General features: G+C 40.7%; 1 protein-coding gene across 1 annotated transcript in view; it reads left to right on the top strand.

The window, feature by feature from the left end:
• The window catches only part of Plek (pleckstrin), a 37,513-nt gene extending 32,571 nt beyond the window's left edge, over positions 1 to 4,942 (top strand). The window contains exon 10 of the mRNA NM_019549.2: positions 1,995 to 4,942. Coding sequence (NP_062422.1) covers positions 1,995 to 1,998 — 4 coding nt within the window. The 3' untranslated portion in view covers positions 1,999 to 4,942. The remainder of the gene's footprint in view (positions 1 to 1,994) is intronic.
• Positions 4,943 to 17,971: the final 13,029 nt, after the last annotated feature.

Raw genomic sequence — 17,971 nt, 5'->3', positions numbered from 1 at the left:
GGGCATGGGAAAGAGGCTGGAAAGAAGTGGGCAGAAGGAAGCACAAAGGAAGGAGAAAATGTTTGAGAGGGATGAAGACCTCTATCTAGAGGTTGCATTAGTGTCACAGGTATATAAGAGTATCAGCACCTGCTAAGGTGTGCACTGTAGATGCCATGTGTTGTGTGCCAGGAGGCTTTGCACAGTGGAGGCTCTGTATTTGGCTTCAGCATGAGTAGTTGCCTTGTCCACCTTCCATGCCCCACTTGGCATTCTTCTGGGAGTAGTTTGGGGGAAGCCAGAGGCCTATATAGCCCAATCCCTCATCTTTGATGCAGTAGGAAGTATCTGATGATTAGATGTGCACAAACCAGTGCTCTCTCTCTCTCTCCCTCCCTCTCTCTCTCTCTCTCTCTCTCTCTCTCTCTCTCTCTCTCTCTCTCTCTCTCTCTCCATATGTGTGTGTGTGTGTGTGTATTATATGGCCCAGCATCCCCCATTACTTTTATCTTGACAGTCTCCCTAAAGTTGTTGGCTAAGCTACAGAAGTTGACCACATAAGTAATGTATAAAGATATTTAGGATCTCCTTACCTACTAAGGAGTGTACTGTAGTAGGACTGGCTATTCCTTCTACCCAGGAAAGGACACAAAAGAATGTAGAAGGAAGTGGTTTTCTGGGACTATATGTGTGGTTCAGGGGTAAAGTACTTTATATAGAGTGCAGAGGCCTGGGATCAATTGTTGTAATCTCATTAATAGGTCATACTAAGTAATGTGGGAAGAATGGGTAAGGGGAAAGAGAAAGGAAGGGTGACACACATTACCCTACATATTGGAGAAAAAGTGGAACTGTTTGCTGAGGTAGGAAGACGGAGAGATGCAGAGTACTTACTACATCTTACTGAGACTGCCACCTATACGGATTTCCACTGGGACTTCTTACATATGCAGGCCTATCTTGTCTGGTCTAAGTCACTGTTGTTTCTTAAGCAAATATTCATCTGTTTCTCATCATATTTCTATACAGAGGGGTAGCATTTAGGGATGATAGGCTAGTTTTCTTACATATGACATGCTTTGAACTATTTAAGTAGAGGGTAGGTTCAGGGAAATGGTAAGGACCAAGTGAAAGACGCCTCTTCTAGTGGAGAACTGAGTATGTGTGGACCCATTGCAGGGTGATGCTCAGTTTGAAGTCAATAAAAGACACCCCTGATCTTGAATTGCTGTCTGGAGAATGGGAAATAAGATCTTAGCAGAGAGGCATAAGATTAGATACTTATATGTGGGTAATTAGAAAGCAATAGGGCAAATGCCCAGGTTCTGAGGTAAAATACAAGAACCCAGGGTCTTGCACTTTTTACTTATGTTATATAGTTTTTCTCTTTGTCTCTTGTGTTTATATCAGCAATATGAGGGCAGTTTCTATAACACACTGTGCATATAAACCCCCAAATCAAGGATGCAAATGCAAGTTTCCCCAACTGCCCTTGAATAGGAGCTAAGAGGCTTTGAGATTTTCCATGTTCTAATTGTGATGTAGACACAGACTTAAATGAGCACTAGAGAATGCTTTACAAAATGACCAGCATTAATGTGTCAGGTGGCAAGCACATTTAGAGTAGACATACTGCATACTTACTTATCAATTTGGTAAACATATCCTTTTTCAATGTTTATCTGTAGGTTATACTTGAAATATAACAATGATGTATCTATGTGTGAGACAATAGAGAGGAACCCAGTCTGCCTTCTTAAGAATCATTTGTCTTCCTTGGGAGATTGATAATGTGCTGGAGTTATCTTGTGGAACGAGTAATTTGTTTGCAATGGTAATAGTGATATGGTTTGTTTTGGCATTATTATTATTACTTGAGGAATGACAGATTTCCTGAGATTTGCCAATAGCCATTTATATGCTATGTAGCCAACCAGGAACCATATCACCTATGTTGTTACAAATGTTGTTTTATTTCACACTCACACTAAATCTTCTTTACTATGGTTGCACAGATGAGGACACCGAGAATCACTGAGGAGCATCTGACTGGCCAAGATTCTACAACCCATATAACAGAGATGGAATTCAAGGCCAGACTTTGAACTTTGAGTCGGCATTCTGTTTTGTCTTCACCTTCCTCACATGCTTTTGGGGTGCATCATTTTAATGTGTTGTTTATTTAATATTCACTGAAGCAAGAGTTCTCAAGCTTTATGGGTCTGTTCCCCACACACCAGCACTCAAATCAAACAATATTGTGCTTGTATAACTTTCTATGGGAAGTCTAGAGACTTTACAGATAGTCCAGAAAGTCTCAAGGCTGGAGGAGCATGAGGCCTTTCATCCCTTTGTATTCTGAGTTCTCCTTCCTGTTTTCTTCTCACCTGAATAAAACAATTACCATGACACTTCACACCACACATAAGACATCAGCCTACAAGTGTCCATTGCTCTTCTGCCCTTCTGCTCAATGTCATTTCTCCAATGAACAAGAATGTCAGCTGAGTCCTTAGAAAAATCTGAGCCTGAGATAGAGCAAGGAGTGAATGAATTGTATTAAAAAGGGGAAAGAATGATACTAAAATACACAAAAGTGCTAGGAACTAGAATTAGGTGAGGTAACTTCAACGCAAGTTTAACTACGGGTTTGGCCTGGAAAGCATAGCAAGGGGTCATCTTTCCCCGACCAAACAGGACATCAGGTCTTCTGTCTTGTGTGGAGAAGTGACTCAAAGTGACAATATATTTATGGTCTAATGAACAGTAATGTATGCTCTCTCTAATTGTTCAGAGTCTTATAAGGAAAAAAGACAGAAAGATCAGAGACAAGGGACTCTTGGGAAGAAGCATAAGGATGGACATCTGGGAGTGGGTGTAAAGTGTGAGGATGTGTGTGTCACATTCTAATAATCCCAGAAGCTTCCATCCCCAAACCACTTGGCCTGTAATCACCATAGCCCTAGCACAAATGACACATGAATGGTTACCCATAGGTAACCATTGGTATATCACAGTGGTGGATATAGAGGTCATATACAGGGACAACAGCATTGGCTTCAACTTTCCAACCTTATTTAGCTATTGCCACCTCTGAGTGTCCAGCACATGACTAGTGAAGACCAGTGCTGAACACTGTGTGGTATTCTTCAAGGAAATGAACAAGTTATTTGATAAGTTGGCTGTATTTCATTCTGAATACTTTGTCCTCATAAGACAGATGCTGAATCTAGCTGTGGATTTCTGTTTCTTATTTAGAGTATTCTATTTATAGACAAGGGTCCACATATTTTAACGTTTAGAGAGTTATTGTAGATGGGAAAAGGAAATAGACCCATTTTTTATGGGTGTAGCACATCTTTCAATCCCTTAATCCCTCAATCACATTATCTCCTTGAAGTGCTGCCTAGCTCACCAGTTACCAATTCTTAATTCATGTTAAGAACATCCTTCTTGTATATTCACATTTCTGTGTTTAGATCAGAACCCTACCATTTACTGTGTAGATTCATTTCAAGAGCTTCCAAATAGACTTCCATACCCCATAACTATACTCCAATCTACTTTATATATATTTATCACTAAACTCTATATGGAATAGAGGAACCTTAAATATATAATGTTGCTTATCTTCCAAACTTTAGCTCATCTCCAATGTTTCCATTGCTTGTACCATAGAATCTAAAGTTGGTGAACTGTAAGGTTAATAATGTTAATTTGACTAAACTGGGAGATGCTTAATGTGTAGGGTATCAGTTTAGCACATATGTAAATATGTCTGTAAGGAGAATTTTAAAAGATAATTAATTCATGATAGCTCTGACTCAGTGAATGGATAGTTGATCCATTGGTAGATTCAAGACTATTAGGAGGTGGTGGAACTTTGCAAGTTGGAGGAAGAAGGTGGGTGTATCCTTCCGGAGGTATATCTGGGCTTCTCCTGTTATCATCACTCTGCAATGATTCCTGTCTGCCTTAATGTGCCCTGCCCTGGTTCACTACACTCAATGACTGTGGAGGACTGAAACGCTTAAATTTGTGAACTGAAAACAACTTCTTCTAAGTTATTTCTGATGGTCATTTTGTCACAGCATCAAACAAAGCACATAAACTCGTACATAAGCAAGGGATGTCCTTATTGGTCAAACATTAATTTTCATAAAATCCAGGAGTAAGATGGGAAACTTAATATAATCTTATAATGAAACAGAAAAGTAAACAAATAGCTGGAAAGGCAAGATGTGTCCACTGGTGGCATAGGGACATTACTTGTAGGGGTGTAACCAATGGCTTTCTCATAGGATCTGAGGCCTACTCTCTGGAAGACAATTCATGTACTATTGGTCAAATGCCTGTGAATAGGGAGGACATAAGCCCTGTCAGGAATGGTATTTCTATTGTTTTGCTAAATATTCATGTCCTGCCTATCAAATTGCCCTTGAAAAGACCTCTAGTTTCATGAGTCCCAAAGCTAAGAATGTCCTCAGACAAAATTCAATGCCTACTTTGCTGTAATCCTTATAACCTATATGATGTTTCTACCAATGTATTTGGGAAAAAAATGCCTTGATTTAGGACTTTGTTCTGTTACTGTGAAAATGCACGTAAGTGATGCAACACTGTAGTAGGGTTTTTGGGAAAGTTCAATCTATATTCCCAAGCCATAGTCACTCATATTTTGCTCTAGAATAAACTCTAAACTTTTATTCCTTTGAAGGTAAGAGCTGTCTTTTTTGTGTCAATGGTGTGGAAGCCCCTAACCCTTCTATGGAGAACACCCATGTCTCCATCTGGGTGTTCCTCAATGGAATCTTGTTTGTTTGTTTGTTTTGAGACAGGGTTTCTCTGTATCGCCCTGGCTGTCCTGGGACTCACTTTGTAGACCAGGCTGGCCTCGATCTCAGAAATCTGCCTGCCTCTGCCTCCCAAGAGGATCTTTTATAATAAACTGGCATTTGTACAGAAATAACTTCTGGGTTTTGTAATACATTCTTGTGAGATTATGCCCTTAATTAGGGATCCTACATTAAATCTTGGTTGGTATCATAACATAATGGTAGGACCCAGGTGGTATCTACAGAGTGACTTAATGTGAGGGAAAGTCCCACACATTTGTTGTCAAAACATTATATGTAAGCAGATATGAACACCTCTTTTTTAGGGGTTGTGAATTGGGAAAGTACTGAAGAGAACTTTATAGATTTTCTACAGATTGACCTTGAAGTTGAATATAACTGTGTATTAATATACAAAAGGCAACATCCAAACTGTTTACTTAAGATTATTGTACTTCTTATATTTAATTATATATTTTCTACAAAATGTATTGTATTAGTTTTCTGTTGCTCTTTTTTAAAAAAATCACCACAGATTGAGGCTTATGATGATACAAATATATTATCTTATAGCTTTGAAAGTTGTAAGTCTGAATTAGGTCTCCAGATGTGAGCAAGGCTCCATTCCTTGAGGGAGTGTTAGGGAGAATCCATTTCCTTACTTTTTAAACTTTATAGAAATGGCTCTCATTCCTTGGCTTGGAAGTCTGTGAGATGGCTGATCTTGGTTCTCAAATTTGACTGGATCTGGAATCAACAAAAAATGCAAGCTTCTGGGCACTGCTGTGAAGTACTCTTTCCACTAAAATCATTTGAAATATAAAGATCTACCCTAAATATAGGTGGCATCTTCTAGTGGCAGCCCAGATAAAAGGTCATGGAAGAAAGTAAGTGCTGTCTTTGCCTGCTTGTCTGCACTCTTTTTGACAAGTCCACCTATCTCACTGCTGCTGCACTCCTTCACTGATACGAGAACCAACTTCTTTGGGTTCCCAGTATAGCCTGAAGACCAGTAGCTCTTCTGGAATCCTTCAGGCCTTTCATGCCAGACTGGGACTCCTGAGACACCTATCCTGGTAGATTGGGTAACTACTGGGTTCTTGCCTGTGCCAGTATGAGACAGTCATTGTTAGACTACCTGGGTCTTACTGTACAATTAAATCCGGTAAATCCCTTCTTAATATCAATTCATTTTATCATTCTGTTCTTCTAGAGAACCCAGCATTGTCACCTTCCAAGCCCACCCGTGCCCACACCCAAGCAGTCCAGTAAGCTCTGATCACCCAATGACTTTTTTAGTGGGAAGTTCCAAACTCTTCCATAATACTCCCCAAACCAAGATGGTCAGGTCTGTCACAACAATGCTATTCCTGGTACCAAATTTTTTCTCATTAGGATTTTTATGGCTGTGATAAAACACCGTAACCAAAAGTCCCACTTTCATATCACATTGCACCACAGAAGGAAGTGAGGACAGGAACCCATTTTCTCAGCTGAGGTTCCTCTTTCCAGATAAATCTCGTTTGTGTCAGGCTGACAAGAACTAGCCAAGACAAAGTTCTATCTATTGCAATGAGAGAGAAATAAAGGAAAACAAACAGCAAACATGTAGTTTTCCCTGCATGCAGATGTTGTGACACTTTACATAAGAGACTGTAAACACTCCCTTAGAAATCTCCTACAGCTGACCAGTATGTTTGATAAAGTGGCAAGAAACAAGAAAATTAATGACAATCAGGAGCTTTCCAAAATGCCAATGATAGGCACACTAAGAAAAAAAAAATCAGGGAAACAGTTGCAATTACCTTAAAACATTTTCATTTCCCTTTAAAGAGGGAGAGGGAGGGGAAAGAATAGGGAGAGAGGGGGGAAGACAAACAGAGAATGAATAACCTTGGAGTAAACTTAAGCATGGAGGCAAATGCCCTTTAAAATAAAACCCTCATAAAAGTTACTATTATTATGTGTGTGCCTGTTCCATGGCATGTGGGGCTGCCTAAACAAGGAGGACATCAATGGACTTGCTAATGTGGAAGGGGGCAAGCTTACAAGGCCTCAACCCTAGACAAAGAACTACAGTCAATTAAGCAATGTTGACAGCGGGAGGAATAGTCTTCCCCAGGTAAGAGGTCACCAGTTGGTTATCCAACACCAAATGGACAGGCGTATGGAGCATGTACCTACAGGCGATACTATACGGGCTGAGCAGGTTGTTATGTATATACATGTATATACATATACAAATATACATGTGTATGTAGCAAACAGTTAAAGAAAAAAGGCCATGAATTGTGAAGAAAGAAAGGGAGGATATATGGGACAGTTTGGAGAGAGAAAAGGAAAGGAGAAAATGATGTAATTATAGTCTCTAAAACGAAACATTTTTTAAAGCCACACTAATTTGACCAGGAATCTTCCGATTGCTAGTTGCTATAACTGCTGTGGCTAGGATATTCCTGTGGTATAATCACTTTTAAGTGCAGTTTTGAACACAGGTTTTTGTGACAACTTGAAGTTACTGCAGTATTTTTATCAGAGATCTTTGCTATAAAAGTTCAAAGTTACAATAGAACATTTTAGTAGTCAAAACAGTGTTACTATGAAATGAGAAAACTAAGGCACACATCAGGCCAGCTTTCTTGGAAAAGGAAAAGATTTTCTGAAAGGGACTAGCACCGAAATCCCACCTCTGATGCTTCCATCCACAACACCGTGGTAGATTCCTTCCATTTGGGAGAGTAAAGCTATTCACACTTTAGAGAGAATGTTTTCAATGTTTATCATCAAGTTTTTGTTTTTTTTTTTTTTCAAATTGTATGTCTGAACACAGTGCCTTTTGCTTCACAAGGGATATGTTTAGGTATCATGGTGTCCTAATGTCAGCAGCCCCTTCAGGAGACTCTTACCTCTCTCTCTGAATTCCTTGCTTTCATTTAGGTGAAAGAAAATGAGCATCTTTTTATTGCTGTTCATATAGATATGTAACACCAGTCTTTGCATAAAGTATAGTATTTATAAATCTATATTATAAAAGTAAGGCAAACAGTGAGAAAAAATTGTTTAATTATTATTATTTGTATATGTGGTGTGTGTGTGTGTGTGTGTGTGTGTGTGAGTAAACGTATGTGTCTGAACCTTGGCATGCACAGAAGTCAGGGGAGGTGATTCCTTCCATCTTTATGTGTGGTGAGCACCTTTACCCGATGGTCTATCTTGTGGAATCTGCAGTGAAAACTTTAAAGCATCTGATGTTCCCTTCAGCATACATGGCTAGAATGAGGAACACTCAGCTATCATTCAAGCTCTTGGGGATTCAGTTGAAATACTGTTCCCTCTGCTGGCGGCTGATGAAATACCATCTTAAAGATGATGTCCAGTGTGCTTTGGAGCTAGTCTGGAGGACTAGGTTTTTGGAAGATCTTTTCATTTTTATTCTCTTCTGATTTAAAAGCAGAAGAGAAAATGGATAACATTTATTTTTACCATAATAAAAATATTTTTTATAAATCTTTCCATATTTTTCATTTTATTAATTGTACAAAATAGTGTTTCCTTATAACACTTCATACATTACATAGTACACGTTCATTATCCTCAATACCTTATTATCACAGCAGGTGACAGGTGCTATGAAGGAGGAAATGGGAAAAAACGAGAGGTAGAGAGGGAGGAGGAAGGGAGAGAGAGGGCAATAAAAGGGAGATGAGGGAGGGAGGGCTAAATAACTGAGGATATTTTAAAAAGCTATAGGGGAATACAAATAATATATATTATGTACAAAATTACACATGACATAATACATATATGTACACACACACACACACACAGAGTGTATGGAGGAGTTATGCTAGTATGGGTGATCCAACAAAATCTCAGTACTAGGAATAAGAAACTTTCCTAGTTGTTGGTAAGAGGAGTCCAAGAGACTGCTAAATAATATGGGCTAGTGTGGTTGTTTTTGCTTGCCCCCTGGAATTTGAAGGTATGTCCTTACTGCTGAAGACATTTCAGAATTTGGACATAGGACTTGAAGCAATTGAGCTGGAATGGACCAGGAAGCCCCCTCCCCTAGGACTCGCTCCTAAAGTGCTAGAAAGTGCTATGCAAGGGGAAAAAAAACATTCAAAAGTCCTACTCAGCTGTGATACTCATATGTATAATGACCAGCACAGCAAGATATCCTATTTTGGTGTTAACTAATAGTTTGGTCCAACAACAATTGGATTTTTGGCCTGCTTAATAGAGGAAATTCAAGTCTGATACAGTAACCCTAGCCAACTACCCAGGCAGTCCATATAAGCAAGATGAAATGGACTCAGAAGATGCATTTATACATTTATATGTGTATGTAACAAGTAACAGTAATTAAAATAAGGAACAATACACAAAACCAGGAGGGCTCAGAGGTGAGAGAAGGGGGATGGGGCAGAATAGGAAGTGCTAGGGGGTTCAAGATCATCAAAGTGTATTATATGTATGAAATGTCAACAAAACTCATTAGTTTATACAAATAGTAAATGCCAATAAAAATTAAAACAAAAAGGTGCAGCACCTTCCTGTTAGGGAGGTGTGGTGGATTAGAGATGAGATAGCACATCATCACATAGGTAGCCATCTTGTGTTCCATGAGGAGGGTAGAGCCTCATGGAGAAGAATGGACATACGGCAGACTTAATCTTTTCAGTTCAAACTGGTGACAGTAGAAAAACAATGGCCCGGGAGAAAAGAGGGGAAAGAGAAGAAAGGAGCAGTAAGTAATTCAGTTAATAGATTGAACCTGACTTTCCTCATGGTTCCAGCCAGGAGCCTAGTCAGCTGACCTATGTGTTACTAGTGTCAGGATGTAGGGAAATGAGACCCTCCATGGAGAGGGAGGAAACCCTGACATTTCCAGAATAAAATAGACAAGGGCAAGGGCCAGGGGATGTTGCTCATGGAAGCCCGTGGAAGGTGTAGAAACAGGAGTTTTTTCAGCTCTGTGGGACGAGAATCCACTCTGAAAAGACCCTGCTTCTCTGCACAGCTGTCTCGCACATTGACGTGTGGGCCCGAACCCAGAATATGCTACCTCAGGGTAATGCTACCAGGAATAATCTGAGCTTCTCTTGGGAAGATGGGAACATCTCAGTTTCAAGGTCCTGTTGCTACCGGAGGGTTCTGCAGTTTTGAGGGCAGAGGCTGGGGAGTCAGGATCCATTGATGCAGAAGAATCACAAATCCACTTATTCTCCAGCCATTAGCATCTCGATTCCTTACTACCCTAGTATGTATCCTGGTTGTCAACTAGACAGACAAAGGAAGGCAGACAAGGCCAGGGACTTTGTGTTAGGCCTGTTTATGCATGGAACAGGGCAGAGTGGAGTGAATAAACAAGTGCTTTTTCAGTGGCAAAGACAGGGTTCCAGCTTAGATCCCCGAGACTTTGACCAGGAGAGGCGAGATCTCCCACCCAAGTGCCTGCATTAGGGAAGATGTAGGGAAATTCTACAGTGGCAAGCTATGGGAGGATTTGGGAGGAGTCACAGTTGAAGAATATGGTCAAATAAATAAGTGGACCCCAACTAAGGAATAAGACAGCACTGAGTTAGCAGGTTAGTCCAGAAGATGAAGATCTGGGTCTCAGTAGTGGACAAGAGCCTGGGATCCTGTAGTGCTAGGAGGCCAACGACTGTTGCAACACATTAAGAGAGAGAAAGATGGTTTATAGCATATAGAATGCCCCCAGGCCTAGGTACCAGAGGAGGGGACAGCTCCCAATTTCTGGGTCTCTGGAGAGCAGGCTTAATGTGGTTGTTCTCCCTGAAGACCACCCACTTGGCCTCAGGAGGCCCCAAACCTACCACTATGGCTTCTCTGATACTATATAAGGGTCCTGCATAGATCACTCTGTGTGTGTGTGTGTGTGTGTGTGTGTGTGTGTGTGTGTGTGTGTGTGTGTGTGTACTTGTGTGTGTAGGACTGGGGAACTTTATGGAAAGGAAAGGGAAGCTGGGGTTCAGAGGCCTGGTGAAAGAAGAGAATACTAGATCCTCTGTGAAACAAATTCGAGACCTGCTTTATACTAGTGTTGGCCTTGAATTAACAGCACCCTCTGGAAGGCTTCAAGAAGGGTGAAGGCAGGCGCTATTTCTCAATTTATTGAAAGCTCTTCTTATATTTAATTTTCTTTTAAACGTTCACCCTACTTTGTGCTTGCAGTTTTAGCTCTGGCATTTTCATCTCTCCCCCACACCATAATTTTCTGGCAAAAGTTTCTATTTTGATCTAGCATCATTTGTCTTTGCCCTAGCTATCTGAACATATTTATTATCATTATTTTCAAATTACCAATAAATTCCACTAACTAGATCCTGTGATTTTTTTCGTCATGACTTTTAATCAGGTACGACTGCCTTTTAGCGTGCTTTATAGGTGTATTCCATACAGGTGCTGTGCATGGGTAATTGGAGTGACTCCCGGAGATGTCAGCGTGAACCCGGGACTTACGCTGTCATCCATGGAGCAGTGGGGTTTGCTTGCCTTCATAAAGTCAGGAATCCAACTAAACTGAAGCTGGGGCCTTTGTGTGGACCTCTCCAGAGGTTTCAACGAGCAATTCAGTGGCATCCAATGCTTTCTCTTGAGTAGGTCTTCAACTGCAATCACTGTGTCTTCAGTACTGTGCGACTGCAAGAATAACGCTCCCTTGACGTCACAGAGGTTCTTTGCTTACTTTCTCGGCCTCCTAGAAAAGTACTGCTAAATATTTTTCAGCCAAGTCAAATTGTAAAGACAGCATCAGATAAGGAATAGCCTATAAGATGATCATCTTTACAAAGGTAGCAATATCTTGTGGGGGGGCAGTTCTGAGAGGGGAAGGGAGGAAGGGGCAAAGGGAGGAGGGAAGCAGAGAGATTGAGAGATATAGAAAAAGATAGATAAACAGGTAGATATCTAGATCTAGATGCACTGTCTTATTTGGATAAAAAAATGAAAAAAATCATAAAGGATATTGTAGGGACATTAGGAACTTCTAAATGGGCTGTAAATTATATAGTAAGAATACGCACCTTTAGATATAATGACAGTGAATATAGGAAAGTATCCTCAGAAGATCCATGCTGAACTATTTAGGGGTAAAGTATCAGTTTTGAAAAATACTTCAGCAAAAAATAAGTACAACACATATTAACTCATACCTCTATGACGATGTTGACACGCGAGCGAGCGTGTGCGCGCGTGCACGCACACACACAAACACACACACACACACACACACGTACACATGCACGCACGCACATAAACACACACACACGCACGCACGCACGCACATACACACACACACACACACACATACACACACACACACACACACACACACACACACACACACACACACACCACTTTCTTTCTGTGGGCTTGACAGTATTCAGAACAAAACTGTACTGCAACACTCCTGGTGTTTCCTGAGTTGCTCATTCTGTGTATTAAAACGCACATGACCTGTAGCCATTCACATCCTCTAAACTCACCGCAGCACTCACCTTACGTTATATAATCTCACTGGGCTAAGAGCTACACTGCAAGGTCATTTTTTTTTTCCCATTAATTCATGAAATGGAGGTGAGGTAAGGGTGCCCACCCCATAAGCTCAGTATCTGGTACAGCGCAAGCTTCCGAGGAATGTTGGTTACTGTAATAACTGACTTGGCTCACGATGGATCCATTTTCCCTGTTTGGTATCTTGCGGGTTTTGACTTAACTCCAAATGAGAGCACAGCATTGCTCATCTTATGCATCTTTTCCATTTGTCTCCTGATATTATTACTCAACGTTTTTTTTCATATTCCCTCTTTAATTTTTTTTATATTTTTTATTACGTATTTTCCTCAATTACATTTCCAATGTTATCCCAAAAGTCCCCCACACCCTCCCCCCGCACTTCCCTACCCACCCTTTCCTATTTTTTGGCCCTGGCGTTCCCCTGTACTGGGGCATATAAAGTCTGCCTGTCCAATGGGCCTCTCTTTCCATTGATGGCCGACTAGGCCATCTTTTGATACATATGCAGCTAGAGTCAAGAGCTCCGGGGTACTGGTTAGTTCATAATGTTGCACCTACAGGGTTGCAGATCTCTTTAGCTCCTTGGATACTTTCTCTAGCTCCTCCATTGGGGGTGCTGTGATCCATCCAATAGTTGACTGTGAGCATCAACTTCTGTTTTTGCTAGGCCCCGGCCTAGTCTCACAAGAGAAAGCTATATCACGGTCCTTGCAACAAACGCTTGCTAGTGTATGCAATGGTGTCATCGTTTGGAGGCTAATTATGGGATGGATCCCTGGATATGGTAGTCTCTAGATGGCCCATCCTTTTGTCTCAACTACAAACTTTGTCTCTGTAACTCCTTCCATGGGTGATTGTTTCCAATTCTAAGAAGGGGCAAAGTGTCCACACTTTGGTCTTCGTTCTTCTTCAGTTTCATGTGTTTTGCAAATTGTACCTTATATCTCGCTATACTAAGTTTCTGGGTTAATATCCACTTATCAGTGAGTACATATCATTTGAGTTCTTTTGTGATTGTGTTACCTCACTCAGGATGATGCCCTCCAGGTCCATCCATTTGCCTAGGGATTTCATAAATTCATTCTTTTTAATAGCTGAGTAGTACTCCATTGTGTAAATGTACCACATATTTTTGTATCCATTCCTCTGTTGAGGGGCATCTGGGTTCTTTCCAGCTTCTGGCTATTATAAATAAGGCTGCTATGAACATAGTGGAGCATGTGTCCTTCTTACCGATTGGGACATCTTCTGGATATATGCCCAGGAGAGGTGTTGCTGGATCCTCCGGTAGTACTATGTCCAATTTTCTGAGGAACCGCCAGACTGATTTCCAGAGTGGTTGTACAAGCTTGCATTCCCACCAGCAATGGAGGAGTGTTCCTCTTTCTCCACATCCTCACCAGCATCTGCTGTCACCTGAATTTTTGATCTTAGCCATTCTGACTGGTGTGAGATGGAATCTCAGGGTTGTTTTGATTTGCATTTCTCTGATGATTAAGGATGTTGAACATTTTTTCAGGTGCTTCTCAGCCATTGGGTATTCCTCGGGTGAGAATTCTTTGTTTAGCTCTGGGCCCCATCTTTTAAGGGGGTTATTTGATTTTCTGGAGTCCACCCTCTTGAGTTCTTTATATATATTGGATATTAGTCCCCTATCTGATTTAAGATAGGTAAAGATCCTTTCCCAATCTGTTGGTGGCCTTTTTGTCTTATTGACGGTGTCTTTTGCCTTGCAGAAGCTTTGCAGTTTCATGAGGTCCCATTTGTCAATCCTTGATCTTACAGCACAAGCCATTGCTGTTTATTCAGGAATTTTTTCCCTATGCCCATATCTCTTACACGCGTTCTCACGCCCGGCCAGGAAGAACACAACAAACCAAAATCTTCTGCGGCAAAACTTTATTTCTTACATCTTCAGGAGCCCGGAGCGCAAGCCCCAAGCCCCAAAACGAAAGCGCCCCGCTTACATCTTTAGGAGCCAGAGCTCCGGCGCGCCAAAGCGCAGAGCGCGCTCTGTTGTTTACATCTTTAGGAGCAAGCGAGCAGGCGCCAGAGCCAGAGCGAAGAGCGCAAGTAAGAGAGAGAATGGCGGAAACCCCGTCCCCTTTAAGGAGGAGTTATCCTTCGCTTAGGACGCATCACTCCCTGATTGGCTGCAGCCCATGGCCGAGCTGACGTTCACGGGAAAGGCAGAGTACAAGTAGTCGTAAAATACCCTTGGCACATGCGCAGATTATTTGTTTACCACTTAGAACACAGGATGTCAGCGCCATCTTGTGACGGCGAATGTGGGGGCGGCTCCCAACACATATCTTCGAGGCTTTTTCCCACTTTCTCCTCTATAAGTTTCAGTGTCTCTGGTTTTATGTGAAGTTCCTTGATCCACTTAGATTTGACCTTAGTACAAGGAGATAGGAATGGATCGATTTGCATTCTTCTACATGATAACAACCAGTTGTGCCAGCACCATTTGTTGAAAATGCTGTCTTTTTTCCACTGGATGGTTTTAGCTCCCTTGTAGAAGATCAAGTGACCATAGGTGTGTGGGTTCATTTCTGAGTCTTCAATTCTATTCCATTGGTCTACTTGTCTGTCACTATACCAGTACCATGCAGTTTTAATCACAATTGCTCTGTAGTAAAGCTTTAGGTCAGGCATGGTGTTTCCACCAGAGGTTCTTTTATCCTTGAGAAGAGTTTTTGCTATCCTAGGTTTTTTATTATTCCAGATGAATTTGCAGATTGCTCTTTCTAATTCGTTGAAGAATTGAGTTGGAAGCCACAATTACTCTGATACCTAAGCCACAGAAAGATCCAACAAAGATAGAGAACTTCAGACCAATTTCCCTTATGAATATTGATGCAAAAATACTCAATAAAATTCTCGCTAACCGAATCCAAGAACACATTAAAGCAATCATCCATCCTGACCAAGTAGGTTTTATTCCAAGGATGCAGGGATGGTTTAATATACGGAAATCCATCAAAGTAATCCATTATATACACAAACTCAAAGACAAAAACCACATGATCATCTTGTTAGATGGGGAAAAAGCATTCAACAAGATCCAACACCCATTCATGATAAAAGTCTTGGAAAGATCAGGAATTCAAGGCCCATACCTAAACATGATAAAAGCAATCTACAGCAAACCAGTAGCCAACATCAAAGTAAATGGTGAGAAGCTTGAAGCAATCCCACTAAAATCAGGGACTAGACAAGGCTGCCCACTTTCTCCCTACCTATTCAACATAGTACTTGAAGTCCTAGCCAGAGCAATTCGATAACAAAAGGAGATCAAGGGGATACAAATTGGAAAAGATGAAGTCAAAATATCACTTTTTGCAGATGATATGATAGTATATATAAGTGACCCTAAAATTTCCACCAGAGAACTCCTAAACCTGATAAACACCTTCGGTGAAGTAGCTGGATATAAAATTAACTCAAACAAGTTAATGGCCTTTCTCTACACAAAGAATAAACAGGCTGAGAAAGAAATTATGGAAACAACACCCTTCTCAATAGTCACAAATAATATAAAATATCTCGGCGTGACTCTAACTAAGGAAGTGAAAGATCTGTATGATAAAAACTTCAAGTCACTAAAGAAAGAAATTAAAGAAGATCTCACAAGATGGAAAGATCTCCCATGCTCATGGATTGGCAGGATCAACATTGTAAAAATGGCTATCTTGCCAAAAGCAATCTACAGATTCAATGCAAGCCCCTTCCCTCTTTAATCTTTTTTTTTCACATCAGATTCCATTCCCCTACCGGTCCACTGTCAGAGTGTTTCACATTCCACACCTCCTCCCCGCTGCCCTGTCTCCCCACCTCCCACCCCACCAGACCTCTAAACTCCCTGGGGCCTCCAATCTCCTGAGGGTTAGGTGCATCCTCTCTGACAGAACACAGACCCAGCAGTCCTCCACTGTATATGTGTTGGGGGCCTCATATCAGCTGGTTCATGCCTCCTGGTTGGTGGTCCGGTGTCTGAGGGATCTCTGGGGTCCAGGTTAATTGAGACTGCTGGTCTTCCTACAGCGCTGTCCTCCTCCTCAGCTTCCTTCAGTTTTTCCCCAACTCAACCGCAGGAGTCAGCAGCTTCTGTCCACTGGATGGGTGCAAATATCTGCATCTGACTCTTTCAGCTGCCTGCCAGGTCCCTCAGAGGGCAGTCATGATAGGTCCCTTTTTGTTTTTATTATTTTCTTTATTTACATTTCAAATGTTATGCCCTTTCCTAATTTCCTCTCTGAAAATCCCCTCCCCCCTCCCCCTTGTTCACCAACCCACCCACTCCCACTTCTTGGCCCTGGCATTTCCCTATACTGGGGCATAGGACTTTCACAAGACTAAGTGCCTCTCCTCCCATCCCTTTTTGTGAGTGTTCCGTAGCCTCAGTAGTGTTGGGGCCTCCCCCTGAGTTTGATCCCACTTTGGGCCCGCTGCTGGACCTTCTTTTCCTCAGACTCTTCTCCATTTCCACCCCTGTAGTTTTTTCAGAGAGGAACAATTATGGGTCAGAGATGTGACTGTGGGATGGCAACCCCATCCCTCACTTGATGCCCTGTCTTTCTGCTGGAGGTGGGCTCTACAAGTTCCCTCTCCCAACTGTAGGACCTTTCATCTAAGGTCCCTCCCTTTGTTACTCAATTGATTTTTTGCTAAAAATGTTAGGATATCTTAAGTCTTAGAGAACAGGTAAAACAAAATTAAAAAGGAAATTAAAATATAGTTAGGGATCTGCTATATTTCTCAAATTAGACACATACACACACACACACACACATACACATATATATATATACATACATATATATATATATGCAAATGCCTTAAGATCAATAGTTTCTATGCACTTTTCCCACTGATAATTGTCTAAGACTGGATTGTCAGAAATAACAAGAGAAAAGTTTCTAAGTATATGTTTATATAGTATATTAAGCTGATTAACATTTTTTAAATGAAAAAAACTAATATTCTCTTTTAATTATCTTGCTGGCTTTACACAGTGTGTGCAGTCAGCACAGTATCTTATCTCTTGATGAGGGCACACCCTCTTCCGTTTGGCTCCACCCACTCATGCTCTCAGATACAAATGATTTGGTCTGATAAATAAGTGCTCCCTTTAAGCACTTACCATGTATCTTGTTATACAAAGAATTCTTTTAATAAACTAGAAAACAACTTAAGGTTTATTCATTTAACTTGAAAAGATAATACTAGAAATTGACTGAGGTGCCAATAACAGAAGAAAAGAAATACATGATATTTTTAAAACTGAGTTTATTTTCAAGTGCTTATTAAATTACAGTAAAACACTTAGAAAATTCCACTTACACCTTTGAAGAAGATTAGAACAATCAAGTACATTTTAACAATGAGTATGTCACACATTCCAGAAATTAGTATGCATTTGAATATAGTCTTATTTATTAACAAATAGTAAAATTTGCTACTATAATGGTACATATTTTATTATTCACAATAATGCATTTTCTTATACATTCTACATTTGGTTACTAATAATAAATAAAACAATAAATAACCAAGTCATTTTTTAAAATAAACCTTAAAAATAGCAGGTTTATGGGACAGAAAAAAATAAA

The sequence above is a fragment of the Mus musculus genome, chromosome 11 (genome assembly GCF_000001635.26).
Source record: "Mus musculus strain C57BL/6J chromosome 11, GRCm38.p6 C57BL/6J".
In the NCBI taxonomy this organism is placed as follows: Eukaryota; Metazoa; Chordata; class Mammalia; order Rodentia; family Muridae; genus Mus; species Mus musculus.
The sequence above is the reverse complement of the archived record's forward strand: the minus strand, read 5'-3'. Positions and strand labels throughout refer to the sequence as shown.